At 38.8% G+C, this 27,233-nt stretch overlaps 2 protein-coding genes across 2 annotated transcripts; both read right to left on the bottom strand.

The window, feature by feature from the left end:
* Positions 1 to 416: 416 nt before the first annotated feature.
* smc2 (structural maintenance of chromosomes 2) lies at positions 417 to 14,076 on the bottom strand. Its single transcript, XM_038292793.1, has 25 exons — positions 13,779 to 14,076; positions 13,534 to 13,683; positions 12,489 to 12,611; positions 12,372 to 12,410; positions 12,182 to 12,292; positions 12,028 to 12,072; positions 11,677 to 11,910; positions 11,411 to 11,560; positions 11,084 to 11,317; positions 10,470 to 10,629; positions 10,269 to 10,386; positions 9,804 to 9,942; positions 9,609 to 9,728; positions 9,306 to 9,510; positions 7,045 to 7,180; positions 6,272 to 6,396; positions 5,977 to 6,170; positions 4,047 to 4,190; positions 3,739 to 3,813; positions 3,504 to 3,623; positions 3,212 to 3,412; positions 2,236 to 2,352; positions 1,855 to 2,015; positions 1,623 to 1,770; positions 417 to 769 (listed from the first exon to the last, which is right to left on the bottom strand). The coding sequence occupies exons 1-25, from the start codon at positions 13,944 to 13,946 to the stop codon at positions 584 to 586; spliced, it is 3,603 nt and encodes a 1,200-aa protein (XP_038148721.1). The 5' UTR covers positions 13,947 to 14,076; the 3' UTR covers positions 417 to 583.
* Positions 14,077 to 15,663: 1,587 nt separating this feature from the next.
* Positions 15,664 to 22,890, bottom strand: si:dkey-245p14.4 (uncharacterized protein LOC563576 homolog). The gene is made up of 3 exons (XM_038292808.1): positions 22,522 to 22,890; positions 22,243 to 22,421; positions 15,664 to 16,242 (listed from the first exon to the last, which is right to left on the bottom strand). The coding sequence occupies exons 1-3, from the start codon at positions 22,640 to 22,642 to the stop codon at positions 15,973 to 15,975; spliced, it is 570 nt and encodes a 189-aa protein (XP_038148736.1). The 5' UTR covers positions 22,643 to 22,890; the 3' UTR covers positions 15,664 to 15,972.
* Positions 22,891 to 27,233: the final 4,343 nt, after the last annotated feature.

A 27,233-nucleotide genomic window follows, 5' to 3' on the forward strand; every position in this document is an offset into this window, starting at 1 on the left:
TACAACAAAAAGCTGTTTACCAAGAAAAAAAAAAAATCCAACTTTAGTGAAACACGCTGCTTCAGAGATATTTCAGGTTAAAATTTGATTTTTCTTTGTTCAGTTAAGTTACTACAACTGGGTAGAGTAGTTATACTTTTATTACTCAGAGGAGGGTGGAAACTATTTACATGTACTCTGTTACTTGCTTGTGTAACTTTTTTTTAAATTATGTACTTGTAGGAGTAGAATTATCTAATTTGTACTTTTTATTGAGTGAAAACAAAGTACTTGAGTAACAGTTCTGGCTACTCTGCCCATTTTGAACGATTTCACCCAAACCTCAACATAAAGTTTGGATGTTTTTTGGTCCCATCAGTTTCTTTTCCTTAATACTTCCGGTTTACCCACACAAAAAAAGACAAACCTTCCAGCGATTAGAGTTTGACCCATTTTATTTACAAAAAAAATACATAGAGAGCTATCAGATGCACATATATAAAAAGGAGCGAAAAGCTAAACACTGGATAGAAAATAAGGAGCATTTATCCAGGATTTCTAATAGGAGACAAAGACGTGTGGATTAGGCAGAAAAAGCAGCACTTCAGGTGATGATCTGTTTATTCCTCTTGTCCTTCTGACGAATCTTGTCTTGGCTTTTAAGGGGAACGTTGGCGTCGCTCTGGCTCAGTGCAGTCCGCGACACCATGGACATGCCGTCGACAAACTTGGTCTTGAACAGGACGTTGGCGTTTGTGAACATGCCGTCTTTTAGGGACACCACAATAAACTAAAGGAGTCAGAAACAAACATTTTCAGCCGATTAAAGAGAACCTACATTTTATTCTGCAGTGGATTAAACAAGATTTGAAGAGGCTTTATAGAAACTTTATTCTATTTCTATCAGAAAACACATGCTGGCTGTTTGATGAATGTGTCTCACTACCCGATATGTACCATCAGCTCTTTTCGCAGCGCAACCAGATATAGATCAGAGTCGCACTCGATTTTAATTTGTAAAAAATATTTAAATTACATTTTTTCCATTCTTAAAAATAGTAAGCCTACTCAACAATAATGTATTAAAGGTTAATTATCTATTTCCTGAGAAAATAACTGCATTTAAATCCTGTTTAATTACTCGTCTGTGCTGGAAATGGGATCCTACGCCACTTCTGGAAGCAAACTTTTTCGGCTTTGGATTTAAACATAAATCTAGTATTTTTGAGTTTTATTCTTTTCTTTTGTGCCAACATGGTATATAATGCATAATGGTTTAATCATATTTTGCCGGACTGCTCTGAGCATGTCCGATGATTTCAGACAAAGAGTTTAAAGGAGAAAATGTAAAATGCATCAAAATTGTATCACATAATTCAAGAAAATATATTAGCATTCTTTAGCGATTTAAGCATAAAAATAAGTACTTTCAGAACCATAATTACATTATTATCGGCAAACTGGATGAATATCTGCTTGCAGATGCACATATGAGCCGATGGTACAGATCATTCTTCAGGTAGGGATCGGGTAGTGACAATTACACCATGAAGGACTTTTTATGCAAAGACTTCATAAAAAAGGGCAACTGGTTGCAATATGACAGGATCGGAAAAAGGTCCCATCGATTTGTTTTAAGTTACCTGTGAGTGTGTGAAATGTGTACGCAGCATCTGTCCGATGTTCTGTGTGTGAGACAGGTCCAGAGCTGCGTCCACCTCGTCCAAAATGTAGATAGGAGCCGGTTTGAAAAGCAGCATGGCCAGGATGAGAGACAAAGCAACAAGGGACCTGGTGGAGAGAGACGGGAAACAGAAATGAAAACGTTTCCAAACAGACAGATAAGAAGGAAGGCAGCTGTGTAGGTTTACCAACCTTTGGCCCCCACTGAGCTCAGTCAGGTTCTCCTTCCAGGTGTCGCCCAAGGCCACTTTAAACTCAAGGCCATCCAGGACGCCACATCCCTGAGGAGGAGCCAGCTTGGCCGTGGCTCCAGGCAGCAGGGTGGAGAAGATGGAGCCAAAGTCCTTGTTAACCTGCAGAGGGAGGTTTAAAAAAGAGATTGACGAGGGTAGCAGCTGCGTAGCAATAACTTACTGCAATCACAAAACTGCTGTCTTCTTGGATAAATACATAAAGAAAGAATATTAGAGTTTATTTCCATATCAAAACTTGAAAAATATTGATTTAAACAAATTAAAAAACAGTAAATCTATGGAGGTTAGTTGTTTTACATCCAGGGAACAAAAAGCAGACCTTCTGCCACGCCAGGTTCAGAGCCTCATTCTTCTTCTGGTCCAGCTCCTTGATGGTCTGCAGGATCTTAGCCTTGTCGTTCTCTACGATTCTCTTCTTCTTCATCAGATCGTTGTACTGGAAGGATACGGTTTGAGGGGGAGGTTAGAAGGAGAAATCTGCGTGCAGAGATCCTGCCTTTTTTGGACTAAACCTTTAAAACTTTACATGTACCGTAATTTTCGGACTATAAGCCGCAACTTTTTCCCTATTTTCCGACATTGCGGCTTATATAACAATGGCGTTTATCTATGGACTTTTACAGCTAACGGCCACTAGGGTAATACGGTACCTAAATCTATGGATTTTACCATCCAACATGTTGACCTCCGCGGGAATGAGGACGTCCTCTGGAAGCAGACTCAGAGAAAGACGGACATTGCGAGCACAAGACAGTTTGTGTGACGACCTCATTATGGAAAACAAACGTTGAAATGCATATGATGCAGCTTTTAAGTTAAAGGCTGTCAATTTGGCAGTTAACAAAGGAAATAGAACCGCTGCACGTAACCTTGGAATCAAGTAGTCAATGATAAGACGTTGGAGACGCCAGCAGGAAGAATTGTCTCAATTCAATTGTGTTGAAATGTTAATAAATAGGAGCTTCCCCAAACAGTTGCCTCTTCCCCGACAATCCTCTCTGTGCACAAACCGAATTGTAATTAAACATAAAAAACCAGCACCTTATAGTCCGGTGTGGCCTGTATTTGTACAAATCATGCAATTTAGCTTCTGCTGCCTATATTCAGGTGCGGCTTATAGTCCGAAAATTACGGTAGTCATTTGTTTCCGGCTGATTATATGGATAAGGGAAGAAAAGGATGAGGAGATGATACATCTATTGGATGGGCCAGAGATTTAAGTCTAAAAGTAAAAATCTTGTTTCAGAGCTTTCTTAAACCTGGAAAACACTTCAACCACCCGCTCTATTCCTCACCCTTTCCTCCGCCTCATTCAGCATGTTCATGGCCCTCTTATTGACGTTCCTTTCCAGCTTGCTTGTGGTCTCCTCCAGCTTCTTCAAGCGCTGACCCGCTTCGCGGGGGTTGTTGGTCTTGAAGTCGTAAGACGTGTTGGGCTGGCCGAAGAACTGCCGCTCCGAATGGATCCAGTCGTGTTCCTCCAGCATCCGACTCACCTGAAAAAAAGAAAACAACCAAGCTACGTTTAAACTTCCAGGTTCGGAAAGGAACGGACGCTGTGATAGATGGTGGTCAGATTGAGCGTACCTTGTCAGCGGCGTCCTGGCTCTCTTTGTGATGCTTGTTGATGTTGTGTTCCAGCTCCTTAATCTTCAGCTGGGCTACGTTGTTCTTCTCCCTGATCCTGTTGACTTCTGTGCTTTTCTCCTGCAGCATTCAGAGGGAGAGAGAGATGGCGGGGAGAGTGATTACTTAGCTCCTGGCAGAACGGTGAACGGAGGTTTTTACAGACCCGGAACGTTCAAATCAACGCTTTAATCACCTTGAGGTTTTTGTCTTTAGCCATGATCACTTCCTTCTGTTTGGTCACCTCCTCCTGGGCCTTTCGCACAGCCTCCTACACGACAAATAAAGAGTCCGTGTCAGTCAGTCGCCTGTAATTAAACCTTGTGGCTGTATTTTGATCAAATATGGAGTTAAAAGGGTGTGAATACTTTGAGAATTTAAGAAAATCGTTTTTAATAAATGCAGAAATGGCATGCAGTCAATATTAACAGGATGCAGAGTTTCAAGTTCAGCATAAATGGATCAAATACATCAAGATGCTTGACAGTCTCCATTGAACAGCACCTTGTTCTGGGACACGGTACAAGCAATGCTGTCGATCTGCTCCTGGATGGCCTTCATGGCCTCGTCCACCGCCTGGATCTGCTGCTCGTAGCCAGTCTGCTCCCTCTGCAGCTCCTCCAGCTCCAGGGCCACAGCATCAGATTCCTGGAGAGCAAACATCCCACAAGAGCATCACAATCAGCCGGTTATCATCAATCAAGTTCCCAGAGATCTCATTTGTTTTACTAGTTTTTAAACATAAAAGAGAAAAGAAACAGATCCCGGGGCTGCACCGTGTTGCTAAGTCTGTAGAAAAGTTGCCTTGCAGCAAAAAGGTTTTGGGTTCCATACGGGGTCTTTCTGAATAGTTTGAATGTTCTCTCTGTGCATGCGTGGGTTTTCTCTGGGTACTCTGCTTCCTCCCACAGTCCAACAACATGACTGTTGGGTTAATCATTGTCTCTACCTTGTTCTTTGGTGTGAGTGTATGTGTGCATGTTTTTTTCATTCTCTGTGTTGCCCTGTGAGACTGTTGACCTGTGCAGGGTGTAACCCGCACCACCTCTACCTCGTCCCTGAGGGAATCAGAGGAAGAGGATGGATTGTATTTTACAAATAAGGAAATCAAGGAACTAATAAAAAAAAAGACATTAAGTGTGGCAAGAAGGACAACTTCTACACAGCCTGAGCAGCACCCAATGCTGATAAGCTCTGAGACTGACACATTTATATGTCTTCTCTACAAGACCATCTACTTCATTCCAATATCCACCGACCACAGCTCCAATAAGGTGCCAAAAAGCACTCAGATAGCCAAAATGTGTTTTATGACCAACTTTGTGTTCTGGTGGGTCTGGTTTCAACAGCACATAGAGCACCAAATGATGCTTTGCTAATGAAAGCCAACAAGACACTGAATCAATCAGTAAAACTCATTAGCCAAACTCTGATGATTTGCAGCTGCCTGCCACTCCAAAAGCATCAACAAAGCACAGAAAATCGGTTTCATCTTTGCCGTTTAATTTTTTTCCCCATTAGAAGAAATTGTTATCAGAATAAAAAGTCAGTTTCTGGAATATATCCGACTGATAGCTTTTTAGTCAGGTAAGAGTTTCTTTGCCTCACCAGCAAACTGTGCTACAGCATGCCCATATATGGAAACCGTACCTCTGCTACTTTCCCCTGTCATTCGCTGGGCCCTGTTCATCTTATTAATGGAGTCTGAAGAATGCCACCTTTCCAAAAAACTATGAAGCTCCCTGATTGGACAAACTGTTATTTAGATACACCTTCAAGCGTCTATTGAGCTTAGCTTTGTATAAAGTGTATAAACAAAGAGTGCTGCAAAAAGATTTTTGGAATGGAAACTGTAGTTTTATTATCAAATATATATATAAGCATTTCAAAATTTAAATTTCAAGAATAAATTCCCAAATTTCAGACATAACGTCTGAAATGGCACTGTAAGGGTCTGCCTGTTTTTTTTTCAATCCAAACATCTATAACTTCTCAGTTGCTTGTTAGATGGACACCAAACTTTCTACATAAGGAACCAAGATATTTTAGTTACAGTTTATTACGTTTATTTCCTTTCATTACAAGAAAAGTAAGACGTTTTTTATGAAAATCTGTTTTTAGGTAGAACTTATTTTTTGGCCATTTAAATTGAAAGCCCAGACTTAAAATAGGCTCAGAATAATTCACTTTGAAATTTTCACTTATCCTTAAGGACCGTTATGCCTGTTGATAACAAAATGAGAAACACCTTATAGTGTATGAGTGTTTCTTTTGGAAGACAGGCCTGCAGGGATAGAGAATAAAGGCTGCAATCCAAAATAGTTTTACTAATCATGGGATATACTTGAGTAAAAATGAGTGTTTTTCCAGACTGTAGGAACCCTGGAGGATGCTTTTTTTCTCCGCTCACGTCTACATGTTTGCTCAGTGTTACCTGCTGCTTTAGCTTCAGCTTCTTGTTGAAGGCGTCTGCTTTGGCCTTGGCTGTGTTCAGTTTCTGCTGGGCTGCTTTCAGCTCCTTCTCCCTCTCTGCCTCGGCGTTTTTCATTTTGTTCTCCAGCACCTTATATTTCTCCTCTGCCCGCTTCTGTACCTCCTTGGTGATGCGCAGAGTCTCCTCGCTCTCCTCTGATCAAACACATCACCCCCCCCCCCCAGAAATGAGCTTCTTACAGGTTTGGCACGAACGGCATAGACCTTAACAGAACCGTGTGTGTTTGTGTTCTGACCAATGGCCTTGCGCAGCCTCTCCAGCTCCTCCTGCCGCTGGTGGAAGGAGCTCTGCTGCACCTTGGCCTGCAGGATCTGCTCCTCCTCCACCTTCAGCTCGTGTTGCTGCTTTAGCTGCCGGTACCTGAAAAGATTGATGTCAGATTGGAAAATCTGATTCATACGCTAAGATTTCCGAGGCCAAAACAAATCGAGGTGTGAACCAGTTACTGGTACTAAGGCAGGTATAAAGACACATCGGGTTACCGTAATTTTCGGACTATAAGCCGCACCGGACTATAAGCCGCAGGTTTTTTATGTTTAATGTCCGTCTTTCTCGCCGTTGCTCTGTCTTGTACCACTCGCAGTAGGACTCTGCTTTCGGAGGACCTCCACATTCCCGCGCACGCAGCTACCATACTTGTGTGTTGAAGCAAATGTGACGTCAACATGGTGGATGGTAAAATCCATAGATTTAGGTATTACCCTAGTGGCCATTAGCTGTAAAAGTCCATAGATAGGCCGCATTGTTATATAAGCCGCAAGGTCGAAAAATGGGAAAAAAAGTTGCGGCTTATAGTCAGAAAATTATGGTATTCATGTTCAAGTCCTTTAATGAGAAGATGCCTCTTCCCCACAGTGTCAAACAGCAGTTATTCTTATTTTTCTGCCAACATGAAATAAAATGGATTATGTCAAAAATCTGATAGCCTTTTATGTCTGGCAGCTGAATCCACAGCAAAAGCACGTAGAAATCACGCTAAATTCTGTGCTGGGTTTGAAAGCTGCTTACTTCTCGGCGGTTCCTTTAAGGCCGGCCAGCTGTCGTTCTACGTCCTGCAGCTGGGCCTCTTTCTCGTCCAGCTCGTCCTGGACGTCCTTCACCTCCTGCAGGCTTGCCAGGATGGACGCCGACTGAGAGCGAGCGCCTGTGTGAGAAAAGATGGCGCTTGTTTGAGTGCGACTACAGGCTTGTTAAAACGCACCAATCAGAATGGCAATTATGAGCAATTTTATTTATAATATAACATAAATATGGAATTAAAACTTGGGAGGTGAATAATAATTTAATATTAATAAATGCTGCGTTATTTTACTAATTAGCATTTGTCAAACTAACATTGTTTATTTATTTCATTTTTTTTTTATGTTCCATTGGATGAGTTTTGTACAGTGAGTTAAATATATATTTTTCATCAGGAGTTCTATTGTGGCTAGTCTCAGCTTTTATTGTTTACATTGATAGCGTGATCAAATCCTGTATATATTTAATAAATATGACTTAAATAGATCGTTATCCTTTGAGATTTCCAAAAGGATTATTTTCTTTATTTACAACGATTCTTCACCACTCTGAGATTTAGCATCAAAGGACATTAGGTATAAATGCTAATGATTGCCATTAGCCTTCCTGTTATCCTCCTTGTTCTTTCCTACTCTCTTGGAGCCTGAAAGATCTCCTTCATGTCTAAAACCGTAGGAAAAGAGAATCCTTTTATTGTTGTATAGTTTTTTTGGTACCACTTTCACAAAAAGGCTTCCCTTATGTATGTCTAATAAATAGTTTATAGATAAGTGATTAAATAATCTGTAAACACTTTATCAACCATAAGTGTTTATAAAAAAATAATTAAGGGGAAGCAAGAAAGAAAACAGCAGTTTCTTGCAAAAACAGCAAGTTTTCCAACTATGGATTTCAGTGAATTGTCTCTTGTTGTGAATTGGTGCTATATAAACTGAAATGAATCAAGCACGAGTTATATGTTTAACGTTTCAACTGAATTATTTCTATATAAACACAATAAGAATTGTAAACATATTAAACATGCATAGTAAACACTTATTAGGGCTGGTCGGTATGGCTTTAAAATCTAAATCACATTATTTTGTGGTACTGTTATGTGCGTCGGGCACAATATTTATTTATTTACTTATTTTTTTCCTTCTAGTGGGTTGGTCGTCTGCTGTAACGTTTTGTTTCTTTGGATCGGCTCACCAGGTCCAACTTTCTGTTCATACATTTTTTTTTGTGGACACGGGGAACTGGGGAAAAATCTGACCCTCAGTTTTTTTTTTTGTCTCTTTGCAGAAAAACAAAACACCTGATCTAAAAAGAAGTTCCAGAGATTAAGAATAAAATAATTCTTTTGAACCTCATGTTTGTCTCGCGTCCTCAAATATGTTGTGGCCTGGGTGCTTTCTACCATTGAAAGCCACCACAGTAACAGTTACTATTCTCACAATATATGAATAAATAAAATATGACCATGAAACACTCATTGATTTTTTGAAGTGGTTCTTTGGTAACTGTAGAGCTGGGACTGCATCCCACAATAACAACACAAACAAATCTTAAAAAAATATATATAAAAATGTAAAATAGGATTCTTCAGGACACTATTTAGGTAAAGAAGTTTGATGTATATCACTAAGCATCCTGTAGTGAGCAGATTTAATCATGCTTTAAATTTGCCAATAACCCAATGGAAAAACATGCAAGAAGAAAAACTTAAAAATAAGATTTTTTTTATCATCACAAATTCTAAATAATTGTTGAAACAATAAATCAAAATAGTTATCATGACTTGAAGTTGATCATAATTGATCAAGGCGAAAAACGATACAATTAAAGTTCCCCCCTACCAGTAAAAAATATTTTACTGACTGGAAAAATTCTTCAGTTTAGGACAATTTAGTTGATATCTGGCGACAATTAGAAAAATTCGACTACAGTTTTTTGTTTTTTCTACCAATTTAATAATTATAACAAACAAGCTTTATTGATCTCAGATTGGAGAAATTTACCTCTGCATTTAACCCATCCCCTTAGGGAGCAGTGGGCTGCAATCGTGCAGCGCGTTCGAGGGTTAAGGGTCTTTGCTCAGAGAGACAGAGTGGCAGTCTGTGGGAGTGGGGCTCTAGGCCCTAACCACTAGGCTGCCACGCCCCTTAATTGTACAAAGCAAAGGCAGCATGTATATAGAAATCAGAATCCATGGACAAACATTTAAATGACTAAAACAAACTGTGACAGGTTCCAGTTTTCCCACTCACCTCCACTCAGGGTTCCCTGAGGATCGAAGATGTCCCCTCCTAGAGTGACCGTCTTAGTCATCACTTGCCTGTCAAAGGCCACCTTTTTGGCGTTGTCCAGGGTGTCGCAGACCAGAGTGGACCCAAACACATACTCCATGGCTTTCCGCAGGTCCGCTTCATAGCCCACCAGGGACAAAGCTGTGTGAACGTTATCCTGCCCGACCTATCAGAACCAAGAAAACGGAAAAGAAATCATGAAAAATAAACTCCCAAATTTTTCCTCCTTACAAGCAAACACACAAGTATTTGATACCCTCTCACCAGGCTCTTTGCGGTGTTGATCACTTTGTCGTTAAGCGTCTTGGCAGAGATCTTGTTCAGGGGGATGATGGTGTAACGGCGCTGCAGCTCTCCCTTCTCCAGGAGCTTTTTACCAGTCACCTAAACCAGAGATCTGCCCGGTTAGAGTCTAACCCTCATTCTGGTAAGACTCCCCGCCCCCCCAATAACACCCACCTCTGTATCAACAACAATGTTGTACAGTCTGCCTCCAGCAACAACCTCCAGCGCTGTGGCGTATGTGACGTCGCTAACTGTGATCAGGTTGGCGAGCAGCCCCTTCACCTTGCTGCGGTCCCACCCACGCTCCGGATCCCTGTGAGTGTTTGTTACATCTCATTAAAAATGAACAGTTCTGCCAGATATAGTGGACAATAACCTGTGGAGGAAACTTAAAACAGGACCAGTTTTGTACCTATAAATAAAAAAAGAAAAAACTGCATCACGTCTATGGACAGACGTGATGCAGATGAAAGAAACTACATTTCTTCTTCTTTTTTAAGTTAATGTAGGTGTTTGAAGCAGAAAAGCTTCTTCCCATCAAACTTACTTGGTTATTTCAACTAAAACCCTCTTATTAAACAGTATATTTCTAAAGCTCATGACCCTGCATGTGTTTAGGGCCGGAAAAAGAACCCTTACTTGTAGTCGAAGCGCAGGTTGGGGAAGCGGGACATGAGCCGCTCGTAGGTCTCCTTGAGCTGAGAGACCTTTCTGGACAGCTGCCTCCTATTTTCCAGCAGACTCTCTTCCTTTCCATCTGCAGAAAGGCAGACAACGTTGTCGCACCGATTAGTGTAAGCAAAGAAGCTTAGCGGAAAGCGCATGATAGGCGAACGCTACCTTCGTAGTTAAGTTTGGCTAGCTCGGCCTGCAGCTTCTCCCTGCTGCTTCTGACGGCCTGCAGAGCATCCTGGTCTTTCTTGTAGCCGCTGTCCATCTTCTTTACCTCAGCCTGTTTGGATTTTAACTCAGCCTGGGCGTGCTTCAGGGTCATTTGGGCCTATGCAGAATGAAGGAGACGGCGTAGTTAGCTTGACCAAATAAAGTGGAACCAAGAGGTTCACATTTATGAACCTAAGCTGTGACGGTAAAGCACAGCAGGATGGAGAGCAGTCATGCATTTTTAATTTTTCCCCATTTTGTTTGGTGGTTTGATCATGTTTCCCATCCAGGTTAAAGAAAACAATCCCTGCACCATCATGCTGCCACCACCATGTTTTAAAATGAAAAGAGTGTGTTCAGGGTTGGGTTAGCTGCAGTTTAATTTGGTCTCATCTGATTAGAGTTGTTCCAACCATGGACCCAATATGCAATCTGGAAAAACCTCTTTCCATATTGCACCGTAGGTTTCTTGGTTGGCACCCATATCTTGATGCATTCACTCATTTAATGCTTGAAACTTCTAGGAAATGGTTGTAAAATGACGTACCAATGGGTTTAAATTCATCTCTCACCTGCTTGGCCTCGGTGTCTGCTTTGCTCATGTCGTTCTTGCACGCCATCATCTGCCCGGCGAGCGTGTCTTCCTTGCCGTCCTCGTTGGAGGACAGACCGGCCGACACGGCTCTGAAGTGCTGCTCAGCAGCCTCCAGGGCGGCGCTGTCCTTCTGCCCCTCCTCCTGAATAGCCCGCAGCTGCTCAGCCAGTTTGGAAACCTCTTTTTCCTTCACCACGAGCATTTTCTTATCCTACGGAAAGGTTCAATATAAAAATCGGACATATGGAGTTTGATTTTTTTCTCGTTAAGGATTTAATCTAAGGAATCCAGGTAAGTTTGTTACCTCTTCCATGCTCTTCACAAGTTCCTTTCTCTTCTTGGTTTCGTCTTTGAGGTTTTGCTTTTTTAAGTCAAGCGCGCTCTGAACTTTAGCATCCACACGCTGGGCATCAACAAGTGTTCCCTCCAGGGTTTTTAAAACTCCATCCACTTCCTTAAATTGAGCAGTTTAACATATAGGGTGGAAAGCATTACTACTATACAACTACAGGAGCTGAGGCTCTACACAAATATTAATGTTTAAGTCTTTCAAAAACAGATCTGCGGTACCTGGTCTCTTCTCTTCTGCAGCTCCTGAATTTGAGCTGAGAGCTCCTGGATTTTAATCTCGTTCTCGGCCATGTTGGCTTGCATCTTGCAGATATTATCCTGCATCACCTTCAGGTTCTCTGCAGACTTCATTTTGGTCTCCTCAGCACAAACGAACAGCCAGGCCACATAGAGGCGGGACAAGTGCTGGATCTCACGCATCAGCTTCTGGTATTCCAAATAGGAGGATCGTTCCTGGAGGAAGAGGAGAAAAAAATTAGATGTAAAAAATGCTACATTGTGCAAGAAGCGGTGAATATTTCTCTTCATATCTGTACAGGAAATGATTTAATGAGTTATTCATCAACTTACTTCTTGCAGTTTTTGCATTGTTGGAGTAATTTCCTCATCCAGAATCTATTAAAGTAAAATACAGGATAAAATTTGCTGCAGATTCTTCATTAAAACAAGCTTATAAAGACACAGAAATAATTGTATAATTAAAAAAGGACTGTGGATTCCATACAGTCTGAATCTCCTTTAGCTTGGCTTCCTTCTTCTCAATCGTCTTCTGGGCGCTGATCTTCTTACACTCGTACATCCTGGTGCCTGCTGCCTCCTCAATCATTGCCAGAATCTGGAAGAAGAGCGTTTCTATAAATGCCAAATCAATGCCATTACAGATAAGATATCTGAGGATGTGTGCAGGTTTTTACCTCTGGTGGCTTCATGTTTAGAACCTTGGTGATCCTCCCCTAAAGTGGTGGAAACAAAGTTTAAAGGAAGTCTTAAATAAAAAAGAAAAGAATGCAAGATGTGTAGAAACAGCCAACCTGCATGATGAGGAAATGAGGGTTGTTAACATTAAGGCCAACAGAGCAGAACAAGTCCTGCACTCTGGTGTTGTTGGCGTTGACTCCATTGATAAGGTACTTGTTCCTGCCACCGATGACCACCTGTAAGGAATATAAACAAAACATTTTGGAGAAACTTTTATTGGTGTAAATCGGAGTTGATTTTATTTAGGGGTATCAGAACAAATGTAAAAAGTTTTCAGATCGAAACCCAAACTCAGCACATCAATATAAAAACAGTTTCCCCACTTTATAGTTAGAAGCATCATGGTGTACAGATGTAACTGAGGAAAAGAGTGGGAGATACTAAGAAAATTGGTGAAGTGTAAGAAGTCCAAGAATATGTCTATTTGTCCAAACAGCATACTGAATACAAATACACGGCGGTGTTCTGTCAGACCAGCATACCTATAGTCAATACGCATGCAAAAGAAGTCCGATTTGAGTTTATCCCTTTAGTTTTGTATGAAAATAGACTTTAATCTACCTTGATGGGCGCACATTCCTTTAGTCATGTACAAAAAAAAACCCAAAAACAATTTAAGGTCAGATCGCCATTTGCTTCAAAAAGCAAATAATTAAATTGTTATCTGTACATGACTAAAGTGATACAGGCCCATTTAGGTATTCTGAAGTGTATTTTTCGTACAAAACTAAAGGGATAAACTGGTAGTGATGGGTATGCTAGTCTGTCTGGGTATAGAACACTGGACTTTCACTAACAAAACTTCTCACATTGAAACACGGTGGTGGCAGAATCATGCTATGGAGATGCTATTCCTAAGAAATAAGAAAGCACATCACTACTTCTGATTTTTTTTTTCTTTCTAATGAATATTAACCCTTAGATATCACCATCATGTGCTACAGATTGCTAGACTTTCACATAAAATTACAATTATTTCCTCTGCGGTCAGTGTGGGTGCTTAAGGACCAACCTCTAGAATATTAAAAGTGACTCAGAGGTACATCAAATGGAAGATAAAAATAGGAATCTCTGTGAAACTGCTGTCTGTGTGCTCACCTGTCTGGTGATTGTGATTTCATCGTGGGTTTCAAACCCCAGAGGACTCTGGCTTTTGTTGGAGTTGTCAAAAGTAATAGAAACAGTTGCTTTAGAGATGCCAGCTTGTCCATTTTTGTACACAAGGTCCTGCAGGTTGGAGGCTCGCACCTATCATGTGAAATAAATAGAAAAAATTAAACAATCAATTGAAATCTGAATGGTTTAATAACTGAATAGGAGTGTATAAATAATATGTGCCATACATGTGATAGGTTGGAGATGCCCAGGAGGAAACATATCGAGTCAAGGATATTAGACTTTCCACTGCCGTTGAGTCCTGTGATCGCGTTGAAAAGCGGATCGAAGCCGTTGATTTCCGTCCTCTGGGCGTAGGACTTAAACCCTTCAATGATAATGGACTTGATGTACATCTTTCTGTTCTCTCTCCGCAAAATCCGGAGGCTTGATCTGAATGAAAGCGAGGCGAGGTGGAAAAATACCGGTAGCAGCCCAGTGTTTACAACCGACAACCCTATCTTTACTTGAATTTTGGCGGTAGGGAGGCTGGGAAAATACTCTGGGCTGGAGAGCTTACCTTTATAAGCCGGAGAAAATTCAAAATTGAAGATATTGGTAGGTAAAATAAAAAAAATACAAGAAAAGTAAGGCATGAAAGCAAATATCGCAGGTTTAGTAAAAAGTCTTAATATTAAATTCGGAGTAAAGAAAATTATATGTTTAAGCTCCGAAAGTGTATCATTATCATCAGGCTTATTTTCTGACAACCAGCTTGTGCGCAATATGGCGCCAAACATGATTCGAGAGCAGTTCCGCCATGTTGTGAGTGGCACGTTTCACTAACTGAAACTAAAACAGGTATTTATTTGGTTTGTGCATTTTCCGGAATAAAATAAACAATTTGTTTAGACTCTACCGATTTTAATTCTTTATTTCTATACACAATAATACATATGTAATTCGATATGAATCACTAATTAATAAAAAAGAACAGATAGCTATGCAAATCTGTTAAAATAAATGAGAAAAAAGAACGGATATCTCTGATCAATGAAAAATCTCTATTAACTTAAGTACATGAGTATGTATATGTATATATATATATATATATATATATATATATATATATATATATATATATATATATATATATATATATGTATATATATATATTACATCATTTTATAATGTAGCGTGCTCAACTAGAACTGTAATTTGGGAAAATGCTAAGTTTTTCATGTATCTCTTTTCAAAGCAGTGTAGTATGCATTCAATCAAGATATTAAATGAAAACTAAAAAAAGCAACTGCTAGAAAACACTTAATTTGTTCCTTACATAAAATAAGTGTAATCAGTACCTATACACCGAGGAATAAAGACATAATGATACATACAAAAATATGACATAATAGCTTAACATAATATCTATGCAAAACAAGATAATTAGAGTAGAATGAATCTAAGACCTACAATTTTATCTACTTTTTAAATTATATCTTATATCAATGGGGAACGCATGTATATATTGGACCATAGACATGAAAAATATTTAGCATAACTAAATTACTAAAGCACATGAGCCTAATTTTGCACTGTAACCTTGCAGCAAGAATGTCCTGGGATCCTTGCCTGCAATTAATCACATGAATTCTGTATTTTCTCCTTGAACATGTTAGCACATTCAGGCTCTGAATTGTTCTTAGGAATGAGTGTGTGTGAATTTATTCTAGTATTTGGTGCTCTGCAGTGAACTGGCAATGTTTCCCAAAAACATGGAAAAAAGGCGTCACACTCCCGACGCAATCCTGCACAGATAAGGGAGTAAAGCAAATAAACGAATGAAGCATAAGATTCAGAAGGACCTAATGCTACAACAAGCTATGGAAGTGAAAGCAGTTGCATGAGTAAAGTTTGCTTCAACTCTCTGGATAAAGAAAAGTGTTTTCACATGATATCCTCTATATTTACTCAAATAATCCTAAAATAGCCACAGCTTTAACAAAATGGTTTAGATACAACTTTTATTTCATCATTCTAACTAACTTTAATTATATATATATATATATTTACGTTACTTCAGGTCTACAAATGCCAAAAAAAACAACAACAACAAACTGACAGTAATCCAACTCTTTGCATAGGGGCCTTTATTCACCAGCAGAAAAGAAGACATGTCTGAATCTGAATGTCATATTTAGTTGTATCTTTGATGGATTGGGTAATTAAGATTGAAGTACAAAAGATGTTTTAAAAATATCAATAGAACTCATGTTTGTCTTGAACATACACTTAGAAGAGCATTAATGCAAAAACAGATCAATAATATTTTAATAAAACCCAACTGAAGCAAACACTATTGACCCAGGTTCCACACAGAACATTAGCTACAGCACAGCCTTGCCCACACACTTTAGAGTAGCTCACATAAGTAGTGTGTCTTCAGGCTTCCAGTGGCACGGGGCACATAGAAAGACAAACCAGATTGCAGGCATAGAAGCATATCTGGGACAGAACCACACAGTCTCCCCTGTTAGTGTAGTAGGTGGGTGGCTTGATGTAAGGGAAGTCAAAGTTCTGCAGATTCAGCGGCCTTTGACAGTGGCGTTCACAGAGTGCAACCAGGGCTCGCACCATCGTGTATTTGGCTGAGCAGGTGATGGCTGTCACTGTGCGCATCTTATCAAAGTGCAGCAGGAAGCAGGGGTCGTCCTGAGGGCAAAACAATGAACATAACAATGTTCAAGCGGGTCAAATTTACAGAGCATCCAAATCTATTGACCTCCTCCTCTGACAATTTATCTTTTTTAAGATGGGTCAGCATTTACCACCTATTGTTTAAAACTCTGCTTTCTAAAACAAGATTGGCTGAAAAGAAATGATTGACTTTTTTTCCAAATTATAAACTCAAAAATATGGAAAACAATGCATCTTAGTCTATTACACTAGTCTCCAAACTGTTAGATAAAATCATCAATAAGGCGCTGCATTATAGCTCCAGTCTCCTAGGGGGCGTGAGTTTGAATCCCACTGCTGCCAATGAAATCACACAGCTTCACAGCTTGAACAAAAATACATAAATAAATAAATAATACAAGCATTGTAGAAGAATTTAAGTTTTGATGAGTTGTTTTGCATTCTTTTCCATATGCTGCAGGAAACTCATATCCAGTATAAAACTAATTTGATATTAATGCAATTTTTAAAACATGTTTATGAGCATCAGGCTTCCAATAATGGATCCATGAAGTCACCTATTTTTAGCTCATCTGAAAAAACTTATTGGCAGCGGTGGGATTGAAAGAAATGCATCTTAGTTCTTACACTAGTCTCCAAACGGTTTGCTAAAACCCTCAATTAGAAATATATTTCATTTGTTTTTTCCAATTAAAATTGTAAATATTAATTTATTTTGTAAAATAATTAAACTTCTACCTTACTTTTATTGTGCCCTGGGGAAACTTTGCATTGCAGGGGGGTAAAAACATAAAAAAAAATTTATATCATTTCATCCATCCATTATCCATCCATTATCTGACACGCTTTATCCCGGGTGGGGTTGCGAGGGGCGCTGGTGCCTATCTCCAGCTGTCTACAGGGTAGAGGCGGGGTACACCCTGGACAGGTCGCCAGTCCATCACAGTCCTTGTGATATCCATAATTTCATGGATACCTCATAAACAAGCAACATCAAACAACGAAGAGCTTAGGGCAGGACAATTGTTACATCACATCTGTTCACTTTTTAAAATCAAATCCAAAAAAAGTTAAAAATAAAACCAATAGACATTTTTTTTTGTTTGAAGATGTTTCACTTCCCATGGAGCGAGCATTTTCAAATCAAAATGTCCGGAGTAGCGTTGAGTTCCAGGGCTTATAGATTAGTCTAAACAAAAGCCTTGTTATGGCTTAGAAAACATGCAAATTGAATCGAAACAGGTCCACCCCTTAGTAATGGGGAGTCGTTAAAGGGGAACACCGTTTTTTTTTTTTTTTTACATTGGGCCCTTGATTTTACGTTATTGCTTTTATTAGATTTTATTATGTTCTACTCACCCATATGAGTTTTGTGTCATTTGGAGCTGTTCTGAAGATTTTATAATCCAAGTAAAATAGTTATATTCTGTTTATATTTTTCTTGAATGGAGAGTAAGTGTAAACATGGAGTGCACTACAAAATAATTTATGCCTCTTGAACTGACAAAGATAGCACAGATTTATGAAGTGAAAGAAAAAGCAAACCTTATTTTTAACATTTTGCACAAATAAAATCAGAGTAAGTCCATACCACCTTTGGGAATGTAGAGCTCAGGACTATCCAAATACCTTCTTACTATGGGCAAACAACTTGAAGGCACAAACTAAACTGTTCAAACTGTTCACTTATCATTCATGGTACACCAGCATTCTTAACACGTAGGGGAATCACTGTCCCCAGACAACCGCGGTTATATTTCTTATATTTATATATTTTTAAAACAAATCAGAGTTTGTATGATGAGCGAGATCATCTGTGGTATTAGCACTAGACATCTTCCAGGCATGTGAGTAAAACTAGCAGCAGTTTAGCGGACAGGATGAATGAACGGTAGCCTGCGAGTGCGGATGATGTCATACACGCGACGCTTTGTTTTTAAAAGATATAAATATAAATAATATAACCATGGATGTCTGGGGGACAGTGATTCGCCTACATGTTATGAATGCTGGCGTACCATAAACGATACATTATGAACAGTTTAGTTTGTGCCTTCATCTCGTTGCACATAGGAATTGGATTACAAAACAGAATATCTTCAGAACAGCTCCAAATGACACAAAACTAATACGGGTGAATAGAACATGATTTAATAACGTAAAATTATGGGCCCAATGTTAAAAAAACGGTGTTCCCCTTTAAGTACAAAAAAAAATAAAAAATATGTACGTATTATGCTCTAACCTACTCACATATTCATTTTAGAATAGTCTAGTCCTGAGCTCTACATTCCCAAAGCTGGTATGGGCTTACTCTGATTTTATTTGTACAAAATGTTAAAAATAAGGTTTGCTTTTTCTTTCACTTCATAAATCTGTGCTATCTTTGCCAGTTCAAGAGGCTTAAATAATTTTGTAGTGCACTCCATGTTTACACTTACTCTCCATTCAAGAAAAAAATCAAACATAATATAACTATTTTACTTCGATTATAAAACCGAATATCTTCAGAACAGCTCCAAATGACACAAAACTAATATGGGTGAGTAGAACATGATGTAAAATCAAGGACCCAATGTAAAAAAAACGGTATTCCCCCTTAAGGTGGTTGGCTACAGGAGCGTTTTGATCACCTACATGGTGATGGATTAAGGTGATAATGAAGAGGAATCAACTCTAAATCTGTGTTTAGAGTCGATTCCTCCCCATTATCAACTCAATCCTCATCGCCGGATTTAGCCTTTGACAATCTGAATCTCCTGCCTGAGGCTAGTAGCTCAAAGTCAGGGGGAAGCTTATCAGGACCCTGTATAATGTCCTGAGCCCTAAAGTGATCAGATTTATGAAGAAAAGCAACTCCTAAAACATATATATAGTTAATTTTTAGAGTGGACCATAAGAGTCGTTAGACCTATTTAAGGGTGGCTTCAGTCATCCTTTCTTTGGCATTAGCCACCCTATAATTATTTTGCGATTTAAAAAAATATATATTTTTTTTCTGTATTTATTTTTTCCTCATATTTTCCCAAAACAAATGCAGTAAAGCACCAAATAAAAGCCATAAAGAAGACAAGTTAATCTGAACAATCATAGGCGTAACTTCCTTAAGGACTGGTGTGGACATGTCAGGACAGTCCCCACCAATATTTTATACACGTATTTTGCTTTCGGTGCTGTGTATATCTGATTAAAACCCCATTCATGCCGCTCCTCAGAAAGAAAATAAAAAAAGTTCTCCCCGCTGCTCACCGTCCACAAACCCCGACAAAAAACTCAGAAAAAAGAATCTGTTGCCTCTCGCTTTCTCCCCATCACCCCCCTCCGCCCTCTCCCCATAACACCTGTCGCTTCCCTCCAAAAATGCTAACCCATTCAGGGACAGCAGTGGACTCAGACTTGCAGGTGAGAGGGACTTGTGGAAATATTAAGACCTAATTTTAGTCAGGAGAGACTTAAAGTAGTAAAAGAATAGAGAATAGTGTAAAAATAAGTTAATACCGTATTTAAAATATAACTGAACCGTTGGAAAAAAAACTCAAACCACTCTTTTCCGGCCCTGTTATGTCAGCTACACTAGAGTCCTGCAACGGGTCGGGTACCCGTGAAAAATACATAAAAAATAAAAAAAAACGGGTCGGGTTGCGGGTTAAATATCAACGGATCGGGTTCGGATTTGAATTGAAGATATCCGCGGGTGACGGGTCGGGTTCGGTAGTCATCCTAACGGGTTCGGGCGGGTGCGGGTTGGTAAAATTCGACCCATGCAGGTCTCTAGGCTACACTACATTATTTTGCGTTTATTAAGTGATGGCTGTGGTATATTAGCTTTCCCTGCTATAAGCTTTCGCAGCAGTGATTGATTAATTTAAACACCTGCTCTACTGATGGTCTATCGGAGTTGGTGTTTAGGTTGAACATAAAGAACAGCTTTTATTTGAAGCTTCTTGTAGCTACTGTTTTAATCCCGGCTTTACTTAAAACTTTTTCCTGACTTTGATAGTGTTGCCATTCAGTAGCAAGCACTGCGCCCCTTTTTCTTTTATATGTACACGTACATTTAAGATTTAGCGTGTTATGTTGACAACTCATGAGCAAGCTGCTTTTTGCAATCTAGCAGGAAGGTAAGGATAGGATCTTGCAGGTGTGACGTCACTCTGCAGGGGGTCCAAAGATAAAAGATTTAAACAATTTTGTCATTGGAATTTCAGATTTAAGGGAGTTGGAAAGTTCACTTAGTAAAAGTGCAAATAATAAATCTGATTACCGATTACTTTTAAGCTGGTTGAACATACTGCGACAGACTGGTGACCTGTCCTGGGTGATCCCACCTCTCACCCAGAACGTGGCTAGAGATATGCACCAGCGCCTCCTGATCCCACTGAGGGATAAGGTTAAAGAAAATGGATGGTTGAACATAGTCCGCTCTCCCAGATTCTATCAAATCAGTATTGATACCCTCAGGGGCGGATTTAGGAAATTTGGGGCCCTACAGGCAGGGGGCCCCCTGAGAAGAAAACCCATAAAACAGACCCATTCTACAGAAATGTTAATAGAATAGACATCCATTATTTGTTCTAGGTTTTGTCCCTCTCTTCTTGTCCCTTTTTCCTCTCTATTTATCAGCGTTCTTATGGCATTTTAGCCAAAGGATTTTTATCAAAAACATAATTAATGTGCACAAATAAGGATTAGTTGTATTAACCATACATGGAAACAGAGTTTTATGGGGCCCCCAGGAACTTGGGGCCCTAGGCAACTGCCTAGTATTGCCTAATGGTAAATCCCCCCCTGGATACCCTGCTGGTGGATGTTCTTGACAGAAAGACGGAGTTTGCTTAATCATATTCTGCTTAAGGCCCCATAAGATCTTGTCCGAGTCCTGGTTTAAAAGTAAATTAATTTTAAAAAGTGACCCAAAATTGACTGTCAATAAATGTTCTACAAAATTGATATATTTATTTGATTTCTACTGTCTGTTTAGATTTATGTGATATTTTTTGCACAAAATATATAAGTGAATATTGTAACAGTTATGTTTTCAACTGTAAGCATTAAATTGAAATTGAAAAATTTCAATAACTTCTAGGGGCTGAGCCACCCTTGTCTCTTAAACCTAGAGACGCCCCTGGCAGTGGACTGATCATTTTTGGTTTAGAAACAATAGTTACTGTACTGGTTATATGCCCTTGCTTTTTTCAGCTGAGTTTGATTAATACGCACATCCAGGTCTGCTTTTAAGTAAAAGTCACCACCTGTGTTTGTTCTGAAATTAAAAGGAGAGTAACCAAATGTGAAGAAAATCATTTTTTATTTTACCAAACACTGTTGCAGCAAGAATGTTTCAGGTTCGATTCCCGGCCCGTGGTCTTTCTGCATGGTGTTTGCATGTACTCCCTTTGGGTGCTTGGGTTCTCTCCAGGTACTCCAGCTTCCTCCCACAGTCCAAAAACATGACTCTTAAGTTAATTGGCTTTTCTAAATTTTCCTTAGATGTGAGTGTGTGCGTGAATGTTTGTTTGTCCTGTTTGTCTCTGTGTTTCCCTGCGATGGACTGGCGACCTGTGCCCCACCTCTCGCCCGTAGACAGCTGGAGATAGGCACCAACACCCCTCGCGACCCCGGCAGGGATAAGCATGACGTAAATTAGATGGATGGATTTTCCAAACACTTCCATTTTAAGAAGACACATTTTTAGTTGAATGATCTTGTCCTTATAGTCCTGACAGGCCAAATGTGCGCTGCCCTGGAACTGCAATTGTTGTTTGCGCAAAATGATTCCAAGGGCCAAAAAAAAAGGCCTCTGGGTCTCACTTTGTCGTCCTATGTTATATTACATTAAGTCACAATAAATTGGTGAAAGTTTCTATTTAAAAGTTTACAAATTGTGACAAACAGACAGACAGACAGACAGACAGACAGACAGACAGACAGACAGACAGACAGACAGACAGACAGACAGACAGACAGACAGATAGATAGATAGATAGATAATATAAATTATATTTATTAAATTACCACATCAGGGTCTCTTCCATCGACAAGAGTTAAGTCTTGCAGGGACCAGATCTCTATCCTCTTGTAGCACTCCTGGATGCTGGAACGTTGGGTTTGCGATTTCTTGGATCCAGATTTCTGGGTCGTCTGAGAGATCTGACAGTGCACTATGCTTAACTGCACCACTTTTTTTCTTCCAACTGTGAGAACAGAAAGACACTTACTTTTAATGGGAAAAGAGATGCAGTGCGGCAGCAAGCTTCTGCAGTAAAAACAGGGAAAAAAGTACAAGCAGTTTACCTGAGACACAGAGAAAATGCCTTCCAGGCGACGGCTCTTCGATCTCAATGAACTCCACAAGTCGGTGCTTTGCAGGTCGGAATACAACTCTCTGCATTTCTTCTCTCAAAAGAGACGACATGACGGGACAAAAAGAATCAATCGCACACACACACAAAAAAATCTGGGCCAAACTAAAAGATTTCCAAGGAAAAAATGGGAAGTTCAAAAATCAGATGCTGATCGTGACTGGGTAAGTCCTGGATCTGACAGAGGTGGGGAGGGAGGTGGAGATGTTTTCTCTGATCTGATGGTGAGAAACATCTGTGGTTGTGGGTTGGATGTGTGTGAACTCTGCACAAGAACTGTCCACTGTATAGTGATAGGCTTTGAGATAATGCATAGCTCATAAGGGGGCGTCTAAGTAGCAAAGGAGGCAATAAAATGCCAATCTAGTCATCACTTCATATTTTTATAGTCCCAATTAAGATCCATTACGATGCCAGGAAGATATCTAGGAAATGCCTTTCACTATTGCATTTATAACTTTTTATATCCAGCTAAAATCACAGGGAAAAAAACACATTAACAGAGTTACAAACAAAATCCTTGATGACACAGAAAGTCAGTTTTGTTTTTGTTGTCGCCTTACTGTCTCCTCCTCTCTCTCATCCACAGACGTTGATACATAATGTGGCACGGTGCCCACTGTTTGTCTGTGATTAAACGGTTGTTGTGTGGGAAAAGGATGTCCCACAGCACTCTGCATGGTTTCCATTACCCTGTGGTAATTCAATTACCGAGAATAGATACAAGTGAGGTGAAGCACTTACATAGGATGGGGGGGGGGGTCAAAAGACTGCTTCCTTTTCTTTAATGATGGCTCAATGAGATAATACGCCAAACATGTCAACAGATACCTACATCTTAGCATGATCTTCAAATGTTTCTGTACTCTCTCGGAGCAAAGCGTCACCCCGGCATAAAACGGGCCAAACCGTTGATTTGATTAGTTAGCAGGAAAGAGTGTGGCTCCATTGAATTTGTCACGTTTGAGAAAACAAAGATGGGTCCTTCCACTGCTAAGTGCTTTGACGTTGCTGTAGATGATCTTTGTCGGATGCTCACTTGAGAGGCTTTTTGTCTCTAAGATGGAAAGACAAGCGGATGGGCAGAGAGCAGAAAGGAAGCACACAAGTGTTGAACACCTATGAATAACACATGAGGATTATTATACTCGCCTATTATCACTCGATTACGTTATAAGTTTAGAGTGGCTTCTGTAATATGCTGATAATAATGATAATAAAAGCAAGGGTCATTTCCTACTTTTGTTTAATGTGAGGATGGGCTGCTACATTTGGAGTTGTAAAAAAAAAAAGATAATGGGGATTGCTGAAAAATTAAGAATTGATGAAGAATGTAAATTGTATAAAATAACAGTAAAAATAATACCAACAAAATTAAAACACAGTAATTAAAGTCATCTAACAGGATGGGTAATAAGAGCACCTGACATGGATGGACAGAAAATGGATGCTTAAATGCAGAGGTGGTGATTACTGGGGTGCAAACAGGTGAGCGATCTACAGGCTGCATCTGCGGGTAGAGCAGGACTATAAAGGCAGGGGAACAAAGAGGAAAGTAGCAGGATCCTTATTTTATTCTTATATTTTATTTTACACTGTTTATATGGGAAGGGTTTAATTTGACTCTGTGGGTTGTAATTTTACTATTTTTACTTATTTCATTCTGTCTTATCATGCTATATTTATTTAGCTCTATTGTACTTACAATCTTATTTTTCTCTCTTCTGTAAATGGTTGCACTGCAAGGAAAAACAAATCCTGCAAGGGATCAATAAAGTAATTCTGATCTGATCCACGGGGCTTTATGTGATTCTGTTTTTAGCTTGGTTTTGAATTTTGATATTTTTTAAAAAGCAGGTTTTCTACACACTTCAATGTTGAGATTATTATTTTGTCGTGTATTGGTATGAGGTTTCAGTGATTGGCGTTGAATTAAGTAACATCTGTCCTTGTTAATTCCTGTGTTTTAGTCAAACAGTTTCCTCCTTCACACAGCTCCATCGTGTCAGCATTAGTGGATACTTGCTGAAGACCAAAATGCAAAGCTGAAGAGGCACAATTTAATGAAGAGGTAAAAATACAGAATTTATAATCCAGAACAGATTGACAAAAAGCTCAAGAACCAAAAACTAGGAGACACTAGGGAGGAATAACCCTAGGGAAGTGTTTCCTAACCTTTTTTGACTTGTGTACCCCTTTGGGCATTTTTTAATACCATGAATCATCAAAATAAATATAAAATAAATTTCTATTATAAACCTGTATGTATAAAACTGAACTCCTCTGAATAAATCCTTTATAATCACATTTAAAATTGATGAATTGGGAACAACATGCAAAACAAAAATCAAACTGACTTAATTAGTTGTACTTTTCTCTGAGACACCTGAGCTGGTTTGATGAGCTCCGATATCTGAGTGTGAAAAACAGCTGATCCCAGGCTGTTCTCTACAGCCAGTCTGTTCCTCTGCTTGGTTGTGATGTGTGTCAAAACTGAAGGTGAACTCAAGCATATAAGAAAAGCTTACTTTTTGGTTGATGAAAGCTTTTTAAAATTTTCAATTGGGTCCTCACAAAGCAGAACAGATCCCAGCCCTATTTTATTTTACTGCCTAAGCAATTAAATGTTTTTATGTAGCACTTTCCACTGCCCTAGGGAATGACAGCATGGAGAAATGAAGAAAATAAACAGAACAATGAATGGAGTAATTAACTGATAGGGAGCAGGTGTTGAGAGAAGGACCTAGAAGGGAGCTAGAGGAAAGGAGATTGGCACAAGGCGGCAACAGAGAGTAACCAAGAAATATATAAGAACTCAGATACAACCAGAAAACAAGTAGACTGACACAAAATGGAAATAAAACCAATGACCTAGAAAACACAAAATGACATCAATCAAAGTATAACTGAAAATCCAAAAAGAAAACTTAAAAGTCCAGAAAAAGCAGAATCATGACACATTGCATTATTTTATTAATTGTGTCGTCAACCTCTCTGTTTTCTTACCCCCTCTTTCTATCCATGCACTCTTATCCGTGCTCCTGTCTTTGTTGTTTGGTTATTCCAGTCATTTACTTATAAGTTCCTCTTTTACCTACTCTTATCAATATAAGTCTTTAATTTCAATCAATATTTTTCACAGTTCTGTCTTTGGTTCAACTCTGTAACAATATAAGATCCAGAACTGCCAAATGTGTGCAAACAAAAAGGGAAATATGAATTAAACAGAGCATGCCCAAACAAAAGTATAAGCAGAGACAGAAGACCTAAGATGACAATGCAAATAAGGAGCTGATGTAAAGGGAAACTAGGGAGGAAATGACAGAAAACGGATAATCAAATGAAATGACGATGGCTCAAACAGAAAACAGTCGGTCTCTGAGAGAGCTGTCTGAGACAGTGAATACGGTAAAAAAAAAAAAAGGTAAAATAGCAGAACCTTTTCTCATGAGTCAGTCCTACTGTTTTTCTTAGAAGTTTTTATCTGGAGGCTGAGATGCATGTTCATTTTATGATGCCGTGCAACCTCTAATATGTTCCCAGTGGATTATGGAGGAGAAAGGCCCAAAGCATTGTTTCTAATGGCATTAAAATATGTCTAAACTTATTCTTATTTGACCAGAAGACGCTATTAGGAAGCCATACATGTTATTGTTTGGTATGCCAAGAGGCTTATATATATATATATATATATATATATATATATATATATATATATATATATATATATATATATATATATATATATATAATTACATCATTTTATAATGTAGCGTGCTCAACTAGAACAGTAATTTGGGAAAATGCTACGTTTTTCATGTATCTCTTTTCAAAGCAGTGTAGTATGCATTCAATCAAGAAATTAAATGAAAACTAAAAAAAAGCAACTGCTAGAAAACACTTAATTTGTTCCTTACATAAAATAAGTGTAATCAGTACCTTTATATATATATATATATATATATATATATATATATATATATATATATATATATATATATATATATATATATATATATATATATATATATATATATATATATATATATTTATATTTATATGTGTGTGTCTCTAAATCATTTAGTTGACATAAAGGTAGTGTCTAATACTGTAACACAGACTAAACATTAATGCAGCTTTAGATGAGCCAAGGAGCTTTTATCATTTTGGTCTATGTGCAATATGACAGGATGAATATAGCTCCCTGTCTAGCCTTGTTTTTCACAGGTCAATTTTTTTGTTTTTGTTTTACTTAATTAAAAATCTGACCATAGATATAGGCAAATAAGGGCACATTGGAACAGGTAACTTTTTGGTTTATAAGAAGATTAACATTTACCTAATTTGAATTATATATTATCCTGTGCTTTTGAATATTGAAAAAGACAAAAAGGCTTCTTTTATTATGTCCTATAGAAACCCCAGGAAAACAAAGTACTTAATTACTTTTTACAAGCTTCTACAGGGATTTTTGCTGATTTACAAAATTGAATACTTTGATATACATGTATAGATTTGATTATTATAAGTCAGAATAATCTTATGAGAACTGTAACGGGTTCTTATAACTGTTTAATTAACCTTTTTTAAAGAGGTGTTTCTTATTTTAGTAAAGGTAAAGGCTGTTTTTTTTTTTTGTTAACA

This window comes from Cyprinodon tularosa, unplaced genomic scaffold, assembly GCF_016077235.1.
Source record: "Cyprinodon tularosa strain WSP-4 unplaced genomic scaffold, ASM1607723v1 ctg318, whole genome shotgun sequence".
In the NCBI taxonomy this organism is placed as follows: Eukaryota; Metazoa; Chordata; class Actinopteri; order Cyprinodontiformes; family Cyprinodontidae; genus Cyprinodon; species Cyprinodon tularosa.

What these genes read in the sequence shown, in the direction of transcription:
- smc2 (XM_038292793.1), bottom strand. Translation starts at nt 13,946, where the DNA reads ATGTACATCAAGTCCATTATCATTGAAGGGTTTAAGTCCTACGCCCAG. An exon ending in AACCTGCGCTTCGACTACAA is followed by an intron (nt 9,943 to 10,268) that starts GTAAGGGTTCTT and finishes AAACACTCACAG; the next exon opens with GGATCCGGAGCGTGGGTGGG. An exon ending in TCAACACCGCAAAGAGCCTG is followed by an intron (nt 9,511 to 9,608) that starts GTGAGAGGGTAT and finishes TGGTTCTGATAG; the next exon opens with GTCGGGCAGGATAACGTTCA.
- si:dkey-245p14.4 (XM_038292808.1), bottom strand. Translation starts at nt 22,642, where the DNA reads ATGTCGTCTCTTTTGAGAGAAGAAATGCAGAGAGTTGTATTCCGACCT. An exon ending in GCATTTTCTCTGTGTCTCAG is followed by an intron (nt 22,422 to 22,521) that starts GTAAACTGCTTG and finishes CTGTTCTCACAG; the next exon opens with TTGGAAGAAAAAAAGTGGTG. An exon ending in ATGGAAGAGACCCTGATGTG is followed by an intron (nt 16,243 to 22,242) that starts GTAATTTAATAA and finishes TTTTGCCCTCAG; the next exon opens with GACGACCCCTGCTTCCTGCT.